The sequence below is a fragment of the Parambassis ranga genome, chromosome 21 (genome assembly GCF_900634625.1).
Source record: "Parambassis ranga chromosome 21, fParRan2.1, whole genome shotgun sequence".
Classification (NCBI taxonomy): domain Eukaryota; kingdom Metazoa; phylum Chordata; class Actinopteri; family Ambassidae; genus Parambassis; species Parambassis ranga.
The window spans coordinates 5,068,756-5,091,128 of NC_041041.1; the positions used below are offsets into that span (position 1 = coordinate 5,068,756).

General features: G+C 43.1%; 3 protein-coding genes across 3 annotated transcripts; all 3 read right to left on the minus strand.

The window, feature by feature from the left end:
* Nucleotides 1-1,504: 1,504 nt before the first annotated feature.
* Nucleotides 1,505-2,938, minus strand: LOC114426013 (gap junction alpha-3 protein-like). The gene has a single exon (XM_028393095.1). It carries the CDS (start codon nt 2,936-2,938, stop codon nt 1,505-1,507), a length of 1,434 nt encoding a protein of 477 aa, XP_028248896.1.
* Nucleotides 2,939-5,425: 2,487 nt separating this feature from the next.
* Nucleotides 5,426-9,089, minus strand: gjb8 (gap junction protein beta 8). The gene is made up of 2 exons (XM_028433631.1): nt 8,881-9,089; nt 5,426-8,106 (listed from the first exon to the last, which is right to left on the minus strand). The coding sequence occupies exon 2, from the start codon at nt 8,070-8,072 to the stop codon at nt 7,284-7,286; it is 789 nt and encodes a 262-aa protein (XP_028289432.1). The 5' UTR covers nt 8,073-8,106; nt 8,881-9,089; the 3' UTR covers nt 5,426-7,283.
* Nucleotides 9,090-9,788: 699 nt separating this feature from the next.
* On the minus strand, nt 9,789-22,163 carry cryl1 (crystallin, lambda 1). The gene is made up of 9 exons (XM_028433630.1): nt 22,032-22,163; nt 21,289-21,396; nt 20,208-20,334; nt 19,113-19,274; nt 18,484-18,579; nt 18,267-18,365; nt 13,778-13,886; nt 10,771-10,877; nt 9,789-10,188 (listed from the first exon to the last, which is right to left on the minus strand). The coding sequence occupies exons 1-9, from the start codon at nt 22,070-22,072 to the stop codon at nt 10,081-10,083; spliced, it is 957 nt and encodes a 318-aa protein (XP_028289431.1). The 5' UTR covers nt 22,073-22,163; the 3' UTR covers nt 9,789-10,080.
* Between the last annotated feature and the right edge of the window lie 210 nt (nt 22,164-22,373).

A 22,373-nucleotide genomic window follows, 5' to 3' on the forward strand; every position in this document is an offset into this window, starting at 1 on the left:
GAAAAATGAAAAAATAAAAAAAAAATTAACTTTACACTGCTCCCACTCCAGTGCATTAACCTGCTGCTTCAGTTAACACACTGTTGTCAGATTATCTGCAGCCCTGGCAGGTCAATGCAGTAGATTAAGGCTAATGTAAAGCTGAGTGCCCGGGTTGTGAATGAACCAAACAGCACAGAGACACGGGACTGCGGCTGCTGATGAACTCAAAAAAAAAGTGTGTGGGTTTTTTTTTTTCCTCTCTCTCTCTCTTTCTAAAGGTCACTAAGAAGATGAACACAACAAAATAGAAGCAGTCGAGGTTGACTGCAACGCGCATGCGTCGTCGTTTTGTCTCTTTTTTTTTTCCTTTTGAGCGTAGCTGTTTCTCAATCACAAACTGACTACTACAAGTATGCAATTTATGAGTAAAATTCAATTCCGTTTTTAAAAAAATAGCGCTTTTCAGAATAAAACCAATGTATAAGCACAGGAAATGTGTGACGGTGAAAACAATTTAAGTTGCTCTCAATCTTTAGGTCAAAAATCGGGGGTGGAGAGGGTGGGGTGTGGTGGTAGGGGGTGTTGTCTGCCAACAATCTAACTAAAAAAAAAAAGTTTCAAGTCTAACCAAAGAGTTTAGGTGGTTGTTTGTAGGAGAGTGTTGCAGTTCGTTGGATCTTGCATAGGATTCTTTTAAGGCAATCCTGTGAGTAGTTGGTGGAGAGCATTTTTCCTTTCAGATATGTAGACGGAAGGCAACGCCAACAAAAGCAGGCGCCTCGTTCTGATGTGTCCAGCTGAGAGGACAGCGGTTTGACCCTGGCTGTATCTGTTTATTCTGAGGACGATCAGTCCATTTTCCTTCTTTGTAGGAAACAAAGGATTGTGGGTAAAACCAAGCGAGAGAAAAGTGAATCGGTGAGTTGAAAGGCGACACACGTACATGTAGTGACTGTTGTGAATTTAACACAACTTTAGAGGTGCTGCAGCAGGATGATCCACACACACACTAACACACACACACACTCACACGGCACGTGTTTGTGCTGCCAGTTCGGCTGATTTGGCTTAACATAAAATAACTGATCTGTACAACAACACCAGCTTTCGCTGTGCTTCACCTTCACTTGGATCTGAGATGATTAGTCCTTTAGGCTCAACAAAAACTCAGAGACGTTGGTGAAATGTGTCCATGTAGGATGTGTGGTATCACAGTGTCCTTCGCTCCCGAGCCTTCTCACTTTGTGCATAAATACAGACCATCCAAATAAAACCCTCAACTCACCGATTGCACTAAATCAACTGCTGCTGACTGATCATTATCTCCTGACTATTGTTGCTTTGCCTTCTTTTGTTTCCTTTTTTTATTTTTTATTTTTATTTTATTTTTTTTTATATTTATTTTTCGCTTTATGCATGTGTGTATTTTCTAACACTGTGTTTGGAGGGTGAGGTTTTGGGGGAAGCAGGGATTTGGTCGAAAAAAAAAAGGGGGTCAGGGACATGAAGGGTTAAAAAGGATTCAGACAGCCAGGTCGCTCGGCCTGGCCCTGACGCTGCTGCTCTTACTGGCCCGACTGAGCCGCCGAGGGTCTGTGCTGACCGTTACCGGAGGCTCATGCATCTCCACTGTGGTAGTGGTGAAGTGGCCTTCCTCCTCCTCCTCGCTCTTGCCTCCGCCCCAGCTGCCTGCGTTGGAGGCAGTGCCGGGGCTGCTGCCGCTGGACGCAGCAGTGGTGTTGGTGTTACTGGTGGTGTTGCTGGTGGGTAGGAGCATCGCAGTGTCAACAGGCTGCTGCTGCTGCTGCTGCTGCTCGTTGTCGTTGCTGGTGGAGGAGGAGGAAGAAGGGGAGGGGGAGGTGGCCTTCATCTCCCGAGTCTGCTGCTCGGTGGCCAGGTTGGCCCAGTTCTGCTGCGTGGCCAGCCTGTGGTTGTTGTTGTTGCTGATGTAGTAGTGGGAGGAGGGGGAGGGCTGGCTAAGGGACTCCTCCTGCTGGAGGTCGTCCATCTTGAACTCTGCCGCTGAGGGCACAGCTGCCGGACCCAGGGGCGGCAGGAACGCCCCGCTGCCCGCTGTCACATCCGCGTAGTTGGGTGGGTAGCTGAGGCTGGATGGGGCAGTTCTGGAGGCCGAGGCCAAACACTCAGGCTCTGCAATGTCGACGCGGCGCAGCGACTCGTGGTCGGGGGCAAACTCGTTTGTCATGCCCTGTTTAACTTTCTTCCATCCAAGGTGATAGATCTCTAACAAATTCAGCAAAAGAGACACGCAAGCCACCACAAGCATAAATATAATAAAAATAGTCTTTTCAGTGGGCCTCGATATGAAGCAGTCCACGGTGTTGGGGCAGGGCCAACGTGCACACTTGTACAGGGGCCTCAGCTGGAAGCCATAGAGAAAATACTGGCCCAAAATGAATCCCACTTCAAACAGGGTCTTGAAAATAATGTTGAACACATAGGTACGCAGCAATGCGCCTCTGATACGAATTTTGCCATGTTCGTCCCTGATTGGCGGCTTCTCCTTCTTGCCGCCTCCTCCTCCTCCCCCTCCCCCTGCATCACCACCATTTCTATAAAGGAGTTCTTTCTCCTCTTGGAACCTGTTTGCTTTGCGCATCTCCTCCTCCTTCTCTTTCCGCTTCTCCTCCATGCGGACGATGTGCAGCACGTGGCCCAGGTAGATGAGAGTCGGCGTGGACACGAAGATGATCTGCAGCACCCAGAAGCGGATGTGCGAGATGGGGAAGGCCTCATCGTAGCAGACGTTCTCGCAACCAGGCTGTTGGGTGTTGCAGGTAAAGTCGGACTGCTCGTCGCCCCAGACCTCTTCGGCCGCGGCCCCCAGCACCAGGATCCTGAAGATGAAGAGGACAGTCAGCCAGACTTTGCCGATGACCGTTGAGTGCTCCTGAGCGTTCTCCAACAGCCGCCCCAGAAAGCTCCAGTCGCCCATGCTTCAAGATTTCTAGCCTATGGAGAAAGTACAGGCTGGGTGGGTGGAGGGGTAGAAGGATGGAGGAGACAGACACACAGACAGTTAAAGAAATGCTTATGAACCACATCTGTCTATGCAAAAGCTGAAGGCTTTAACCCCGCTGTTACATACAAGACACAAACACACAAGACACGAGGACGATGGTGTCCACTGGACATATTTTTCTTTTTCACACAACGCTCAGCTCTTTACAGAAACCTGTCACACAGACGGATATCAATAACAAATCAAAACAATTCCCTTCAAACCCACACAGCTGCTGTACTGTATAGACCACCTGTGTGACTGAACCCTGGTTCCCTCCCTTTCTTTCTCTCTCTCTGTCAGGCCCGTCTCTCTCTCTCTCTCTCTCTGTCTCTCTCTGTCTCTCTCTGTCTCTCTCTCACCTGTTCGCTCCACTGCCCAGCAGGCATGTGCTGAGATCAACATTATAATGTTCGAAAACAGCATTTAGCAGAGATGGGGCTCTGGTGTGCCGCCTGCACACACACACAAATGCCCACACACACCCACACACACACACACACACCACCCTCCCATCCTCTCTTTCTCTGTGATACAAGAACCTATTTTGTTTTACTGTAATTCATAGAAAGTGGGACATAATATCTGTGAGAAATCATCTGTTATTAAGGCTCAAAAAGTGTAAAAATTGAGCCAAGCGGATCATTTGTTTTCATTAGTTTCCTCCTTTATGATTGTTTGTTTAAATATAATTTAAATAATTTATTTTAAAAAAGCTGATGATGTTTCCCAAAAGTTTGTTCTGCCTACCTAATAAAAAATTCAAATAATATAAATAATATAAAACAGAATAAATAAGCACCTCCTCACACTTAAATAGTTGAAAAAAGCAGACTTTCTGCTTAATTAATACAACGTATTGTTAATTATGTTGATTGGATGCAAGGTATTTGGTATTACAGATGTGAAACTGCTATTTTCCAATCATATTTTAAATTTGGAAGCATATGTACAACACATTTGATGCACACACAAACACACACGTATATATCAGAGGGGAAACTTACTAAAATATTCTTGTATTAAAGGTAATAAATCCATCGACTAGGGTTCACAATATGTATGACACCTGGAAGAGAAAAACATCTGTCAAACAATAATTCATTTCCTTTTTTTTTAGCCTTTGAAAAAAGCTCATAAAAACTTTTAAAAACTATATTTCTGCATATTTAATAATAAAATGTGTCCTGCAAACCAACACCTGGAAACCCTGGATAATATTCTCAACAAAGTTTGAATGTACCTGATATTGTTATGATAAATAGTAACAGCATTTACACTCAGAGTGACAGAAAGTTTCTTATTTGACCTTGTGATGACTTTCAAACTTATTAAACTAGATACATTCCGCTCAGTTTTCACAGGTATTTGTGGCATTTGCGATGAATGTGACAGACAGGGTTCAAATACAAAGCCATACCTGCCGGGCTGACAATGCAGAGTGTGCCAGAGTCCCCAGACTCCCTTTAAGCGCCACAAGCTTTGTCAGGCTTTTGTCTCTCACTCTTGTTCAGTAAAACTCTTAATTACCTGTTAACACGACGCTCTTCAGTTACTCAAACTCCCATTTGTAGGAAAATGTTCACAGCTGTGTTATCCGTCATACCTTTAAACCGGAGATGTCATACTTAAACAGGGAATGCAAATCCATCTGCCATCATTGGTGCCATCACTGGAGTGCGCTGAAAAGGACCTCCCGCGGCTGCAGCGACCCTCCCTCTGTCTCCCAAACCTGTCACTTCTCCCACAGCTCAACAAACTCTCTCTCTCTTTCTCTCTCTCTCTCTCTCACACACACACACACTCTCTGTCTCTTCCTCTCTCTCTCTCTCTCTCTCTCTCTCTCTCCAAACTCATTCATGCACCCACTTCTGTCAGTCTGTCTGTCTTGTCTGTCCCGGCCTGTGAACTTGCGTTGAAGTTGTCCGTGGTGTTGTGGGGTTTAGTTTTTGGAGGCGACTTGCAGTTGGAGATGGGACTCGGTTAAACGGAGTTGCCTTCCGTTTCCAACCATGTCTGGTCTGTCACATTGTGTGACCATGCATGAGTGAAGCTACAGAGTCATCAGCCAGTCCGGAGTCACACCACGCCCCTGTCAACCTCCCTCTCCTCCCATAAAACAAAAAAAAAAAACTCCCCAAATGTGCGTAAAAGAGTCCCAAAAAGGCATAAAACAAGAAAATCCACCACAGCATCTCCCCAAAAAACAACTAAAGAGCACTATAAAGTCAAAACTGCTCCTTTAAGTTGAGGATTTGTAAGTATGTTTGATATTTGGTGATCAAAACTGAGCAACTTTGTAGGAGAAACATTCGGAAAAACAACTAAAATGTGCAAAAAGAGAGCCACACAGATTTTTTTTTACTGTTTAATGAAAAATGTGTCAAAGAGCAAAACAAGGATCAAAGTGCGAGTGTAATAAAAACATTTAAAAAACACACATTTCATTTGTTCATCTTATTAGTATCTAATTTGATGTCAAAAGCTGTTAAAGAAAAGTCAAATCAAATGGATCAATAACATCAGCATCTAAAATGTCATCTGGCTGTTATAGAAAGCAGGAGGTCAAAGGTCAAATGTACAGTTTTCTGATTCATACAGAGGTGTCTTCATCACAACTGATTGTCCAACATGTCTTCCTAATCACCACAGTCCCTACGCTCTGTTCACACACGGTCGTTTTTTTTCCTTTTTCAAACAAGGCAGATGTGGTTTAATCCCGCTGCGGCTATTCCTGGGTGGAGGGAGGACAAAGACATTTTCACTTTGAGAGTCCGGCCGTGGTTCCTCATATTATAAAGAGGGTGAGTGGTGATTAGCGTGGTGGCTAAAATAAGGCACATGCTGAAAGCTGATACAGCCAGCTGGAGTCAGTACACACCGCACAAAGAACAACAACAACAACACATGTACAGTTCGAATGACACAGGAGCAGCAGCAGGTCTGGGCTGCACAGGACACAGAAAGAATAAATACTGGATTTATAGTAAGAATATTTAATCATAATAATAAAATGGATAACTGTGAGACAAAAACAAAGGTTTATATACAGCTAAAACTTTATTCAATGCTGCACAAGCCAGCAAATAACTCAGTATTTATGCCTGGATAAAAAAAAATCCAATTTCAATTCACAGCAACTTTTTTTTAAGTACAAACTATGAGATGAGATGCAGGTACGGTGGCCCAGAGGGCTCAATGCAAGCTGAAACCCTCGCATTTTTTCAAAACATGTTCACCACAAATGCTCACTGCACGATACATTCAGAATTGTGCTCAGAGTAGGGCTGATATGAGCAGAAACGTTTCCAGGGGACCCCAAAAAGCGACGGACTCGGCCGGGATATGGTGGATCTGCGCCCCTTATTCAGGGGGAGCATCCTTTAAAGGAAGTGTGTCCTTTGTGGATGGCCTAATAACCTGCAGGTTTTTAGCCTTTTGAGCTAATATTTAGCATGGCATAGCATTTAAAGTTCACTTTTTGGCAGTTAAAGTCTGGAAGCATCTCTGTTGTTTTTGCTGAGCTTTGTGTGTCAAATGATTGCATTTCCTCAGTGTGTTGAGTTCTGTCAGCCACTGGACATGTGTGAATATAAGCACTTGTGTGTGTGTTCACGTTATCAATAACATAATGTCAGTTCAGGTAAAAGACACTCTGATCTAATTGGACAACATCAAAGCCACCGTCATCATCATGTATGTGTGTGAAACTCTTCTTCATTCATTTCAGAGTCAAACTTGATTCAACACCAAGAAAAAAATCATCACATTTAAAATCAAACAACAGCTCGTGTAAACTATTTACAATCACCCCTTCATTTTACCAACCCTTCATTTGTTCTTCCTCCCTTCTTAAAGGGACAGTACACCCCCAAAATCCAATGTGTGCGTAAGCAGCGCTGTTTATCAGTAGAGATTTCTGCCTTGATAAAATCATCGACATGATACTGCAGGAAAACTGTGAGTGTCAGATTTTTGGGTGAACTGTCCCTTTAATTTGTGCTTGTAGTTTCACTATCGCCACTAGATGTCAGTGTCGGCTCATTCTTCTCTGACCAGTCAAACATCCAGTGTGTGGAAACGGAAGGCAACATTGTGTGAAGACTTTTTTTGTAACACTTAAAAATATAGATTGTAAGAACGCAGCATCCACTCACCTTCCTGGTGTCATCCCAGCTACACACTAATATCTGCGGGATGGTCACACTAAAGGTCTAATCTGTGGATGCAAGTTTTGAGGGTACAGTTCACCCCTCCGTCCTCCTCTGCCTTCATTTTTTCAGCACACGGTCTTGTTGCTGGTTGAATCTGTGGACGAGGACAGCAGCATCTCGTTCTTCTTGTTGTCCCTCGTCATGCTTTCTGTGTAAGTGTGTCTCCTCTTGTTGGAACTTGACGAGCACCTCAGGAGAGCCTTGACAATGAGGTAGCACAGCTCGGCCACGTTCAGCACCATGCAGATGGCCGACGAGGACACCATGAAGATGGTGAAGACGGTCTTCTCCGTCGGCCTGGAGATGAAGCAGTCCACCTTGTTGGGGCAAGGCCACTGCTCGCACTTTACGAGCCGGGGCATCTGGAAGCCATCGTAGACAAAGTAGAGTGCATACATGAAGCCGCCTTCAAAGATGAGCCGGAAGAACAGGCTGCAGGTGTAAGTCCACCACAGGGGGCCTGTGATGGGCAGCCGCCTTTTCTTCAGAGTCTCCAGGTCAGTTTCTGTCATCTTTTCTGTGCCGTTGGAGGCCAGCATGGTCCTCTTATCCCCACGCTTCCTGTAGGCCACGTGCATGGCCACCAACAGGGCAGGTGTGGACACAAAGATGAGCTGCAGGCACCACAGGCGTATGTGCGACACGGGGAAGAAGTGGTCATAGCAGACGTTTTTGCAGCCAGGCTGCTGCGTGTTGCAGGTGAAGTCTGACTGCTCGTCGCCCCAGACGCTCTCAGCGGCCAGGACCAGGATGGTGATGCGGAAGATGAAGAGGACGGAGAGCCAGATCTTCCCCAGGCTGGTGGAGTGTTTGTTGACGCCGCCCAGCTGGGCGTAAAGAGCTCCCCAACTCATCGTGGACGAGAGGACGCTGGAAGCTCAGACAAGCCTGTGAGAGTCAGAAACAGGTCAACAGCCAGGAAAAGTCTGGAAGAGGTTTATTCCTCCCTAGAAGACTTCTGGTACTTTGAGCAATGTGTAGTAGAGGAGATAATTTTGACACATACTTGACAGGAGACTTCAAATACATTTCAAGAGTAGGGTTGAAAAATAGACCCAGGTCATTTCACCTGGGAGAATGGGCGCTCATGAGCCGGGTACTGCTCTGTCTCCTCTCTGTCTACACTGATTTATCTTCTCAGAAATCACAATTCTCTATATATTTTCCATTTACACTCATTATTACTAATTACTGCATGATGTCTTAGCACAATAATCTCTTTAAATTCCCCATTATTATCCTTTTTTAAGGGACAGTTCACCCAAAATATGAATCATTCTAATGTTATGTTTCCTGTTGTTGTAGTCTTCTGTAATCCACGTTTTGGAGCTTTTTTTTTTTATCTTACTTTAAAAAAAATAGTTCCAACAGAGAACCACTACTAAACTACAAACCACAAACTCTTTAAAAAAAAAAACGTAAAACAAATCATCTAAATTGATCCACAGCGCTGCAGGACGCAGAAAAAAAACTCCAGGTTTTAGGTGAATTGTCCCTTTAAATGTGCGGTTTGGCATTATTCCATTTAATTTGTGATATTTTACCTTCATTTTTCTTGCGTAAATCAAAAGAATTACATCACATTTTTTAAAATATGAAGAAGAAATTGCGCCAAATATTGATAAAGAAAACTGTCCACACTCTACGATCATCTGAACTCACCTGCTGTCTCTGAGGAGCGTGTCCTTTAAGAACTTCAATTGCTTTCCATGAAGAAGTTAGATCGGTTAGTCTTCCTCCTCCTGTCTTCCTCTGCGCCTCTCAGCAGAATCAGAACTTCTGCTCGGTGCAGTCTGAACTGACGTCTTGAAGCAGCGTCGCACCTGCGTCTTTCCAGAGTGTTTCCATCGGCCCTCCTGCAGGCGGACAGGGTGGGGCCACACATGCCTGCAAGACAGACTGCGGGAATTTAAAACAGCTTAGACACCCACTTACCCTGTGTTCTGTGAGTATTTATGACTTTTTCATCACTACAGATCACACAATTTCATTAATTAACATTAATACTTTGCATAACTGTAACATTGTCTTACAGCTTTATAATTTGGCATTTGGACATTAGAATAAAACTCATTTCTTTTATTTTCTGGCAGCATGAAATAATTGAAAATAACATTCTTAACAGAGCCTTTAAATATATTAGGTAGTTACATAGGGCCTACATTACACATTATAAATATTGTAAAATGCCTGTAAAATGTTTTCTGTTTAGCCAGCTAGCTGCAATGCTAACAGGCATATCTGCAGTCAGGTAAGTGGCTTCCTGAACAGGTTCTGTACGCCTATAGAGGGTGTAAACATCCAAGTGGTTTTGTTGGGTGGTAGTTGTCACATCGATCCACTTGCTGTGATCACATGACGGTCACTCTGTCCAGATATGTCTGTGAAATTAAATCTGGCACACGAGCGGAGCAGAAACGTCTGAGTGAAACTCGTGACTGAGGATTTCATCTGCGACATACATCATCGATTTGTTTAGGATGGAGCAGACACAGACCGCTCCAACCACATTCCAGGATTTTATTTTCCTTCACAAACACACAGGGTTTAAAAACAATTCAACAAATGTATGAGTTCATGATTCTTTATTAATCAAAACATCATTTGTGCTTTTGGTCAAACAGACCACAGCGTCAGTCAGATGAGGACTAAAACAGGCCACAGTTCCTTCAGAGTGATGACAGAGCTCCACACAAAGGGCACTTTCAAATACTCATTATTGCTCATTTTTAATCATTGAGTTTGTAAATTTCACAGATTTGATTTGCCGGCAGAACAATCACTGACGTTGCAGAGATTCCTGTTTTTCAGTCAGCCATCACAGTCAGAGGAGTTTTTGAATTTGGGTACCGCATGTCGATCCTAACAGTCCTCCTTCTTCTGCTTGGCGAGGCACATGAGGAGCCGGTCCCTCCTCTCCTTCCTGGCAGACAGATGGTTCTGGTCACTGGGGATCAGCTCACACATCTCCTGTGGATGGAGCAGAAGAAAAAAAATATGTGAATGAAGAAGCAAAAGATTTCAGGAGAGGCAACAGGTACACAGGAGCACATTATCAGTATGGTCACCATCACTTCCAAGTGTGGGAGCTGCTGGGGTGCCAAATACTCAACATTCATGTAGTGATACTTTTGGTATTACTACTATGAAAATTTAGAGGATAAATGTGTATAAATGTTAAATATGTGATTTAGTTTTTGGCTTCTGTCCTTTTAGAGAGAGGGAAGGAACCAGAAAACCAAGCTCAAACAAGACTGACGAGTATTGTCCTTTAGACTAGTTCACCTTAAACTATTTATTGCTCAGTGTTCTCACATGGTGACCTTCTGTGGCTAATGCTTTAACAGCCTGTGATAGCATGTGAGCTATACGGTGCAGAGAACACTTAACTTTCAGCCATGCAGAACTAATGATTAAAGAAAGACCAACAAAGTGGAAGAACTCTGTTGTAAGGACAATTTAATATCGCACATATTAAATGACTTTGAGCCAGATATAATAAGTGATGTTTACACCTGTGGCTCGGTGTCTTTTGCAGCCACCACACTTTACCTTAATGATGCTTTTGGATCCTTCGCCAGTGAAGTCAGGAACAGGCCCAAAGGAGGTCAGGACCCTGGTGAGGTTCTCTCCATACCGCTTCATATAGTCCTCCAAACCTGTGGAGGGGGGAGGAAGGCCAGGCAGGAGAAGATCAGCACTGTACTCGGCGATGAATCTTTATATAATTGATCCCTTTAAACATAGATGATTAAGGGTGTGGCAGCTTTGAGTGACAGGTTTTGAGCCTCTGTGGGAGGCTCCAGTGATGGCAGCATCACAGTCCGCCCAAACTCCTAATGCAGGTGAAGAGGTGGAGATTAAGTGGAGCTGAGGCAGACAGGCAGTCGCTGAAGCAGGAAGCGCTCACTGTGAGTCGACACCCACCTGTCACTCAAAGGGGTGAAGCTCATAATTAAGGGTAATTTCAAGTCCTAATAAAATTAAAACTCTCGTACAGTTGTCACAAAACAAGAAATTATCAATAGAGGGCAACATTGATTTTGTACCAATCTGTATATATGTTTATTAAGTTGACCATCTTGACATGGGAGTCGATGTTGATTGACTCACTTTTGGATCCAGCCCCTAGATCCTCCCATTTATTTATCTACAATGCATCATTTTGGCTGATCAATGATTCATGTGCTGCTAAAACCCACGTGTTAAAGATTAATAAATGATCTTCCCTGTTTTTCTTCCTTTACCACTACGAGCCGTTTTACAATTACTGTGTATTGAAAGTGCACAAAAATCAAAATCTACAGTCTCTCGACAGACATGACCCTAAACGTCCCTCAGCTGCTGTCTGCTTGGATGTAGTAAAATGACAGCTATTGATCACTGAGGCTGCACATGCCCCTCAGTGATGACAATGACTGGGCTAAACGTATCATAAAGAGGGCCAGTGGAGCCGTTTGTTGACATTCCTGTGATAACAAGAGCAGCAGATGTGTGAAGCATTACAAAGCTACCTGAAGACAGACTACTTCACACCGGCTCTGTAATGAAGGCAGGTCAGGAGGGCTCCATTAGAAGGAGTTCTGTCACACTGAAACCAAGTTTCACACCAGATTTATAAGAGTGACACTGTGTCCACAAGAAGCTTTTAGTCTGATACCAATGAACTGGTTTTTTTTTCAATCAGCTCATGTTTTATCCTCAAGATGAACTTTGAGTGTTTGCATGAAACTCACACTATATGTGACACCGCAGTGTGATAAGTACCATCCACATTCAACCCAAGGTTCTGTGTGTCAGAGCTATTTCAAGCTCTTGGTGTTTATGTCTGTGTATTTTTGGTCCTGTTTTTCGTTTCGTTTTTGTTTCGTTTGCGTTTCAACATACAAATCAAGAAACAAACAAATCCATTAACAAAAATGTTTTTTTTCTCTTATTGACCTTTAAGGTGCTTTTTATTTTCCCCTTTCCTTATAAGTTTAAAATGCAAAATCCAACATCAGTTTGTTCTGGAAAAAAAAAGAACTTTTGGCTGCACAGTACAAGAGTGAGGTTTTCTTTTAGATGTGCTTTGTAGACTGGTATCACTGTTATCTGTGTTATCTGTGTTATCTTGTCTGGTTTTGACCAAACTTTGATTGTAGCTCAGTGTCTGTCTGTGATTTTTAATAATGTTTCTCTTATGAGCTTATGAGCTCTGGGACACTGATTATTAATATTTACAACTTCATGCTTCAGACAGAAAGGCTAACTTGTTGTGCAGCCTATCAACTGTTATCACTGTGCATCACTTTGGTAAAACAACTGCACAACTTTTAGAGTGTAAGTAAAACATAAATGTGACTTTAATATGTGAGCCCTCCAGCCCTCTGTGGTAAGTCAATTTCATGGATGTAATGTGACGTCAGACTCAGTTTGTCAGTGTTAAAACCAAAATAAGCATCCCCCCTTTCTGTGCTCTGTCTCATGTTATAGTAACGTCACAGCCCCCAGGCTGTGTCTATGATTGGAGCTATAATCAGATTCCCCTTTTTTGCAAAAAAAAAAAAGAAATATCCAAAAAAGTGTCACCTCTGCACACTTACTGCTGACACTGTTAGCCCTGCTTTGGTCACATGCAGCACTTTTGGTATGGTCATCTAACTGTTCTGAGAAGTTTCTAAGGTCTTTTTATCTGCATGACCATTTGTATCCGCTGTGAATAAAGCTGCAGAACCTCTGCCCACAGGCAGCTGTTTGTGGGATCCTTTTAAAGGATAAAGTTCTCCTGTACATGCTTCACAAAAGCCAGCCATTCAGGTGGAGCAGACGGAGAGAGAGAGACAGAGAACCTGAGTGCTCCACTATCTGATTGGAATGATTTAAGGATTTGAAGTTGGTCTTAACAATCTTTTGAGAACAAGATCATACCATTGCTTCCTGAGCAGATAAAAAAAAGCTTCAGTACTGTAACTACAGGTAGAGCTGGCACCTAGTTTGAAGGCCGTGATGTGGGCTCTGTGAGTTTTGGATTACTGGTGTGAGGGAGTGCATTCATCACTGCCCATCAAAAGACTGCTTTGTTCAGCCACAGTGTACTTTCTGTATGTGTGTGTGTGTGTGTGTGTGTGTGTGTGTGTACACAGTCAGGGTTACTGTGTGGGTTTCACACTCCCCTTTGATATTCTCCATCTCCCTGAGGTTTCACTCTCTCTCTCTCTCTCTGACACACACAGGAACGACAGTGCAGAACATGTATGTTGTGTTGACATGTTTGAGCTCAACTTCTGGTGCTTTGGTGCTGTTTGGAAATAAAACTGAAAAATAACATTTGATCAGTATGTTCCAGTCCTTTTAGGGTTTGATTCTTTAGCATCTACTTTCCACAATCCTACTTCCTCTATAGGAACGCTCTGGGAACTGGGATGTTACTGTACCGAAATGTGAAATAAGAAAGCTAGATCATGTCCTCATTTAACTCTTTAACCATGTCATCCCCAAACCGCTCTGCCCTTTCTCTTTTTGGCTGCAGGAATACAGTAAAAAAGTTCAAACTTTCACATGTGTGAGCAATCATTACCTTCAGGTGCATTGAGGTGCATTGTTTCCATGGGACCTATGAAGGCGTAACGCATTCCTAGTCCCTCTGACATCACCAGGTCGATGTCCTTCACTGAGATAATGCCATCCTGATGGAGTGAGAAAAAAAAGAGATATTTGAGGTTATTTACCTGAGTTGATTTACATGAAATCACCTTTGTATTAAGTTGTGTTTATCCAAGTCAAGGAAGGATACTTTCACTGTTGCCGTGGGGAACTTTGGAGTCCTTAGAGTACACATACGCCCCTTAGCAGACGCCTTAGACGAGATCTTTGTGCTTTGCACTTGTTACTGTTCCACCGAGTGTTTGACCCCTAGCACTCCTTCTACAAAGTCAGAAGACTTCAATTCTGGATCAAGGTCCTGTTTCATCACAGAGGTCCAACCAACAAAGCCTATCCCAATTTGATTGGACCTCAGTGAAGCATTGACTTTTTTTCCAAGAGAATTTGGAGAGCTCTGCCATTAGGACATTTGTTTTTAGGCCAGACTCCCGCACTAGAGGCAGAGCCTTCGAAGGCCACATCCTTTGACGGATACAGTTTACATCTCCCTACAGCAGCTCTGAAGTCTAATCCGTCCTCAGTTTACAGAGCTAACAGGTCAATGCTGAGCCATCTATTAGGTTGGTTGTCTGTGTTACTGAGTTCAGGATTAGAGGGTGTTCATGTTGCCAATAAAACAAACTGCAGGTCAGATTAATGTGTGAGGTTGTAAGACCATATTTTCCTGGCACTTAAACAAAGTCAGGGCTTTTTACCCCCTTGAGTTTTAAACACAGCTAATTCCCTTTGATCCAATCACACAACTCCCACCATATAAAGTTTCCCTTATCAGCCAGTCCTGTGTCCTCAGGATTATGTGCGGGGAGGAGAGTGGCTGAGGATGGAGGGATGTTCGGAAGGGAGAAGCAGAGGGAGTGGCTCAGGTATCTTTGGTTCAGAGATACCTGTTGGCCGACTACAGAGGAAATCAAAGCTCAGGTACAGAGAGTAGGGTAGAGCAAGAGGAGAGGGACAGGGTCGTCTTTGTTTGGGTCCCGCGTCCAACAACGAGCCTGTTATCTGAGCAAAGTGGGATGGTGGGTGGGGTCCTTTCTCCACTGTAATCACTGGGGGCAACAAGCTGCTTTCTCAGCCGCTCTGCTTTCCAGCGCTGGCCTCGACTCAAGGCCCATTTTCTGTGTGTGTGTGTGTTTGTGTGTGGAGGGGTGAAGGACGGTCCAAGTTATGTAAAAAAGGACCACAAGGCCACTTTCAGACTGCAGGCCTTGATGCTCAATGCTGGACTTTGGTCATATTTTATACTGACAGCTGTTTCTACTGCTTTAACAGATTGATTTGGTGTTTTTACTCATTCTGTAGTACACCTTGGTAAAAACCTCTTTATCAAATTAGTCATATATAAACTGTGGCTACCTTGCCATGTGGCCTCACTAGCTTACTTATGCATTATGTTCTTCTGTTTCTTTAAGGCTGATAAAAGAATTGTACATCGTACATGTTTGTGTTGCCCACATTTTTCCTTACAACACTGAAAAACCTCAGACGTCATTGATGAGTTGTGTGGCAGTGATGTGTAACAATCCCTCGCATGCCAGTGCCTGTGTGACGTGTCAAAACAAACTGCATTGTTGAGTTCATTGTTTTTTTTTGTGCTTCCCTAAACACCATCACTGTCTTTATGTCAAAGAGTATTAGAGCAGGTGAAAGTCCTGCTGAGCTGCAGCTATGTGACAGCAGAGAGAGAATGCAGCATCCATATCCGGCTCTGCAAGATACCAGCTCACATAACCTTTGGGTGTCTTCCTAATTATGTATATTCACAGTCTCATATTTCACAGCGTCATTACAAAATAACAGAATTATTTTTCTAATTATTTTAGGCGATGATGAAACGAGATGAACTACCCACTGCAGGGGTTTCATTTATCAGCCCTGAAGGTTTCCGCTTGGCTAAAAAAACGTGTAAGTGGTGTCATTTCTGTGTAAGAATCATATGTGTAATAATCACTATTTCATACAAAGTAAAGCGCTTGCAAATCCACAAGATGAGATGTTTGTGCTCACTAGATTCAGGTACCCATAAATCTCATCACTCTATTTTAGCCACATAGCCAGATAGAGAGGAAAACCTCTGGTCAACAGGTTCATCTAGTTCACCCGCTAAAGATTGACAGATTGACAGCTCACCTTTAGCCAAATAGAACCCCCCAACTGTGTAAAACCTTGTGGAGACACTAATCATCACTTCATTACAGTCTGTGTCATAACGGCTGAGATTATCCAAGACTTTGACCAGAGACACATTAAAAAAAGGACGGGGTGCCAGTCAGTTTATCAGCCTAAAAAAAACTCTCTACCTTTTCTTGGTCATTCTATCACTGCCCATAAATGTGAGCACACAACAGATTATTGTATTGCCTTCCAGGATGTAGGTTGTTTTAAAGGCAGCTTTGACTTGTCAGAGCAGTTCTGTAACATCTAGTCACACTAAGCCCAGCCCAAAGCACAATACCAGGGAGGACTTTTTAAATAGACTACCTGAATGCATAACGTGCCATTATATGTGTCATTTGCTTAAAAAAGCCATCTGTCACTTAACCTGCTAATAAACAAAACAGGAAAACCAGTTTAAGACTACAGAAGTGATCAGAGAGGTAGAGCATGTTTGGAAGCGTGCTCACAGACTGGTTTTTTTTTGCCGACAGCTACAAAAAGTGATAAACTCTAATATGTAGAGGTTTTAGTGTACACAAGTGTCCTTTATTTTTATTTCTCCCTGTAAACAGGACCCTCAGAGATGCGCTGAGCTGGAGCTCCTTTAAGAGCAAAGTTTGGCTGTTTAACAGCAATGTGGCATTTCTGTCAGCTAGGACCTAAGGGTCCTCAACAGGAGCCTCACAAGGTAGTGATCCATGCACGATAAGGAATGTCATGAAGACATGAGTCTCAGCTTTCGCAGTCCAGTGTGAAATCACAAACGTCACATGGTTGATGCATGGATGCTGCATTCAGGAGCGAGAGCCACAAGACTGCTGCATTTCTGTGAAGCATGTGTTTGCAGTTTCATTCTCAGAAGTTACATCTTGTTACCAGTGACTGTTTTCTTGGCTTAGTGGTGACTAAAAAAAACAATGTTCTCACCTGACTGCATGTTAGCACTCATCAGGGAGCTAAGAAGCTACACTTTAGACTCTTCATGAAAAATTGGTGACAAACACGGTCATGTGGCAGAGCTGTGTTACAGCTAGCTGGTTAGCTGCCCTAGTGTAGCATCGTTCTTAGTGACAAGAAAGCGATGATCGTCCACTTCATGGATCTGCCATTTGCTTCTGCAGGACATTAGCTGATAAATTCATCAGCAAGTTAGCCAAACTAGCTGCCAGATGAGACCCCATTGTGGCCAAAAGTGACCACAGTCTTCAGGGGGTTTAGACATACATAAGGGTAGTTTATTAAAAGTATTATTTATCATAGTGTAACTGCTCTTACTTTTGTTTAAACTTCTGGAAATTAACGCTCTAGGAATGTGGAGTAAACATGTCATGTGGACGTCTCACACGAATCCAAGCTTCCCCTGGGGACACTTGTGCCTTAGAGGACATTAATGGCACCTCAAATGACAGCAGAGTAATTAAGTTAAGAGCATGCACATGTCATTTGGAAAATAGTTGACATTATTTAGTGAAGCATCCTGTTCTGACAGTCTGTGTACATTTCTCCAGTCAGCAGCATTTAAGCATAAATCAAATAGACATCATGAGATCATGTTGTGGTCGGGATTTATACTGCACAGGCCTGTTTCACAATGCTGAGCCAATGCTAGAATTTATAACTATATATTTGGGTATCACTTATTTAGAGCTTCACACGCAAAAATTTCATGTGAAAGTCTCACTGCAAGTTCACGTCAGGTAACACATGTGTCCTCGGTTGTACTCATCATCATCAAAATGTATTATCATTCATTCATTCTTTCTTTTCTTCCATGGTTGATCATGTAATGCCTCCTGTCATCAGAGGCTAAAGCTCATTTACCCTCATTGTGCTTCTGTTTGGAGGGAGAAAGTGGAGATTATAGCAGAGGTGAGCTGACAAGGGACTTCCTCTTTTCTGTCTCTGTTACAAAACCATCAGCAGCCACATAAACCTCCACTGAGACTGAGACGCTCTTGTCCAGAGGTAAAAAAACAAATATGCACACATACACTCTTGTGTGACTAGCAATGTGAGGACCAAGAAGAGTGCAATTGCTGTGTTGGTGCTGTGTGCATCTGAACTGGAGTGACCAAAACAAGCAGACCAACCACATCTGTGCATTGGGTCAGCTCGTGTTTCTGCATTTAGTCACTGTTTAGTTCAGTTTAGGTATCACTAAACTAAAGGGTTGTTTCGGACACACAGCCAGAGGAGAGTACCTCTTCAAGAACGACCCCCTTCCCCAGACAAACACCCATGACACTGACCTGGACCAACCTCCATGACTCAGCGATAATGGCCGCCTGCACTCTGTTGAGGGCAAAGCCATCAATCTCTTTTCTCAGGAGGACGGGCGCCTGGCCGACCTAAATCAAGAGAGATCAGTCATGTTAAGACGGCACACGCTCCACAGATATTTTTTTCTTTATACTACTGCTCATTCTGATCTCTTATGATGACGTAATTATGGACTGTGCTTTTTACCTTGGTCATCAGGACATGGGTGGTGTCCATAACAGCCGCTGCCGTCTCAGGGTGGGGTACCAGCTCTACCAATTTGACATAGTAGGGTGGGTTTACCTGTGGAACACAGCGTGCATTCTCTTAAGCCTTCTCTAAGCCTCACAGATACCCCAAACCCAGAGTTGAGAAATGCACTCCAAGAAGAGCGCTTCCTAGGAAGGTGTGGCAAAATTGAAATAATCCGAACACAGATCGTTTCCTTGGAAGTCGCTGTACAGAGCTGAATCATGGCCAAGCCTTTGTTGCTATGTGATTGTTAGTGTTGTCTGCCCCATTTAACACTAATGCAAGATCCTAATGTTACCTTCAAACAATTTCTTTATATTTTGTACAACCTTTCAGTTGAACTTGACAAAGGACTGTTAAAAATTCGGAGGTCAAAGGTCATGATCACTGTGACAGTAGAAAACATGTAAACTGCCACACAACAACAAGCTAGTTTATCAAAGATTGTCATTTTTTGTTTTGTAGAGATGGAGTTGTCTTTTCTAAGCTGTTATCCCATAACTTTGGTACTTTGGTACAAATTATGTGATTTGCATACAACAGCTTACACTATGCACTGATCGCACACTTGTGCCAGTACATACCGGATGGGAAACGAGGCATCGACTCCTGTTCTGAACTTTAGAGAAAACCTTGCTTGGCACCAAGCAGGAGGTGGAGCTGCTCAGGATGACGTCTTTTCCCACGACATGTTCTATGTTCTGGAAGATGCTCTGCTTGACCTCAAGCTGCTCAAATACACATTCCTGTAAAACACGTGCACACACACACACACACAGGCACAACATGTACACAGAAAGTTGAAAGAAATACACCATCATGTTACATACGCATCGCATCATCATGCTCCTTTTAAAACACTATAAACTCGACTTCTCTTATAATGTTTGTTCTTAAAAAGTGTTTAGCCTGTTTTTCATCATTTCCATTCATTATTTTATGTTGTGTTGTGATGTGGAAAAACAGCCGACAGCCTGAGGCAGGTGAGGTGTGGTAACATAATACATACACTTTACTAACAGTATGAAGGTATGGCCTTTGCAGGTTTAGTATTGAGCAGTATCAGTCGCTGTTATTGATGAGTAACCACATTCACAAAGACAAACTCCTGTACTTCCTCCTCTGATCAAGAAAAATCCCTCATTTCCTGTTTCTAATTCCACAGCCATTCCTTGTTAACGTGCACACAGTACTGATATTCCATCCTTGCAGGCCTAAAAAGTGAAGTAGACTTAAGATGAACAAGTTGTCTATTGTTGACTGTGTGTTTGTGCTCTTAGCATGACTTTTGCATTTTGTGTTCAACTGTCATGTTTGTCTTTTATCAGCATGGTCAGCAAATGTCATTACAATCCCAAAGCTCACAGATTGTGACAGTAAAACATTTCCTTTGGCCTGAGAAATGTAATTTAACATTACATTAACAGTGATTTTAATGTGATTATGTAACTTATTATTAGTTCAGGTTCAAATATAGAAGTGGCACAAATGAAGAGTGATGTTGCGCCCCCTTGAGGGTAATCTGTGCACAGAGAAATCTGCACTGTGATTCTTGTAACCACCCTTTAACTTAGAAGAATTGTCTCTGATTCAAGTCTGTGATAAATAGATAAAACAATACTCACTCTACTACTATGATGTTAGCAGTACTTCTACAGTACAGAACTTGGTCCACTTACCTGGACAAAGTAGGCTCCCTCCAGTGCTTGAGCCAGGTCATCATAACTGCTGAGCAGAGCCAGCTGCTGTGCAGCAGGCAGCTCCCCTCTCAGCATGTGGGCTTCCTCTAGCTCCTCCACCTGCTTCCTGAACGCAGGAGATGCAGTTAACTCTTTTAGACACAATATGGTTCCAAAGACACATTATTGCTGTTATATCAATCATTCCAGACCACTTGTTCTGTTGATGTTTTATCAGGCTCAGAGAACTCATGTCTGTTTAGTTGCTTTGTTGTAGGGGTTTTGATTGTGAATGATATTATTTAAAAGGCTTTAGATGAGTTACAAAGCACAGTGTGGGCAGCTGATGGTCGGAACACCATGAGCCCCGCCTTCGGCAGCTGTCTGTATTGCACTGCACCCAACCCCTGAGGACCAGCTTGAGGGTGTTGGGCCCACAAGGGGGCGCACCTGTATCATTTTTTCAGGCCATATGGGAGAGGCCCCGGCCACCAGGTGCTCAGCAGTGAGCCCCTACCCCGGACCTGGCTAATGGTTGGGCCCTGGGTGCCCTGTCCCAAGCAAGGTACTCAGTCAAGTTGGTCTGGATCTTCTAAGCCATGAGCACATAACTCTGACGACCACTAGACCACACAAACCCTTCTGCTGTAACAAGGCCTTGAACCTAGAAGGGTCACTGTAAAGATATTACACTTTTCAAATTACACTTTTCAAGCAGAGTTATTTTTCTGGCAATATTTTTCTCAACAGCTTTCACCAAAACCTCTTTGTCATGTCACAATAATGTTTAACTAGCAATGACTAGGCTGTGAAACAGTTACTATAACCTGTGTTTATTCATGTAGTAGGAGGAATCCTGCTGATCATGCATCGTTCACATGTTCCCTGTGGAACTGGAGGAAGGAAGGACAGGATATATTTTGGCCTTTGTAGGTCATGGAAAAATGTCAAAGCATCTTAGCTACAGTGACTAAGTATTTCATTTGTGAAAATGTAGTCTTTTATTATTGATGAAATGGAATTATGATGACATTGCATGGTAACTGTGTGCAGGGATGATCATTTGTGCAGCAGGACTCACCGGATCTCTGTGATGGCCTTGGCAGACTGTCCTGGTTGGTTGTCATAGATCTTCACACTGTAGCCTCCACTGATAAACACCATAGCCCAGGAACGACCAATCAGCCCACTAAAACACACACACACACAGCTTAAATCTGCTGATCTCAGGATCCTTTTCCTGTCATGTCAGACATGAACCCACAGGATGTTTTGCTTCATCTAGACTGAAAAACTATGCAGTGGAAGTTGATCTGTGGGTCATGTCAGTGTTCAGTGGTCATTTCTACCCTGCATCTGATGGTGATTTTAACACATACATGTAGGCCCCTTCCTGTAAGGTTCAGTATTTGCTCTTCAGGTTTAAAAGAGGTCAATGCAGAGTAGCCTATTAGCTGAGTCCACAGAAATAATGAACAGGGTAGAGAAAACAGGTTAAAATGTAAGCCTGCATGATTACACAGAGAACTAACACAACAACTATGCCGTCTATAGAAGTTTGATGTCTTTAAACATATCAATAAATAAGCCTGGCTGCAAAGATAAACTACAATAGTTTACGTTACATTTTTGTATACATCTTTACTCCACTTAGGCAAGACGTCTGCACGTATACAATGAGAACAATCCTGTTTGTGCCATAAGCTACAGCAATGCAATCACCAAACTAAATTCATATGCAATACTCTAAATTCTAACAGTTGTAGCTAGCATAGCAACCTAGGAGCAAAGAGTAACACAGTGCAGGCATCTTTTGTTGCTCACCTGCCGATCACAGTTATCACCTTTGTGTCGGAACTGCTCATTTTGAGTTGTTGTGAGTCTAGCTCTGATTCAAGTTGCACTATATGTATCAAAACTCCTGTACCGCCCCTCCAGAGTCACGCTAACAGTATGGTACGGTAACCTAGAAGGGTCAAATCAATGACGCCAAAAGTATATAACAATGTTTTTTCCCGCGCGAAAAACAAACACTTGTAATTGTCCACAACATTTAAATTTAAGTTATATTATTTACACGAGTTAATACACTGTTAAAGTGAAACAATGCAAAACGGAATGCATCAGAGACCGTAAGCATAAACTTGTATCCTAGCAACGGAAGAT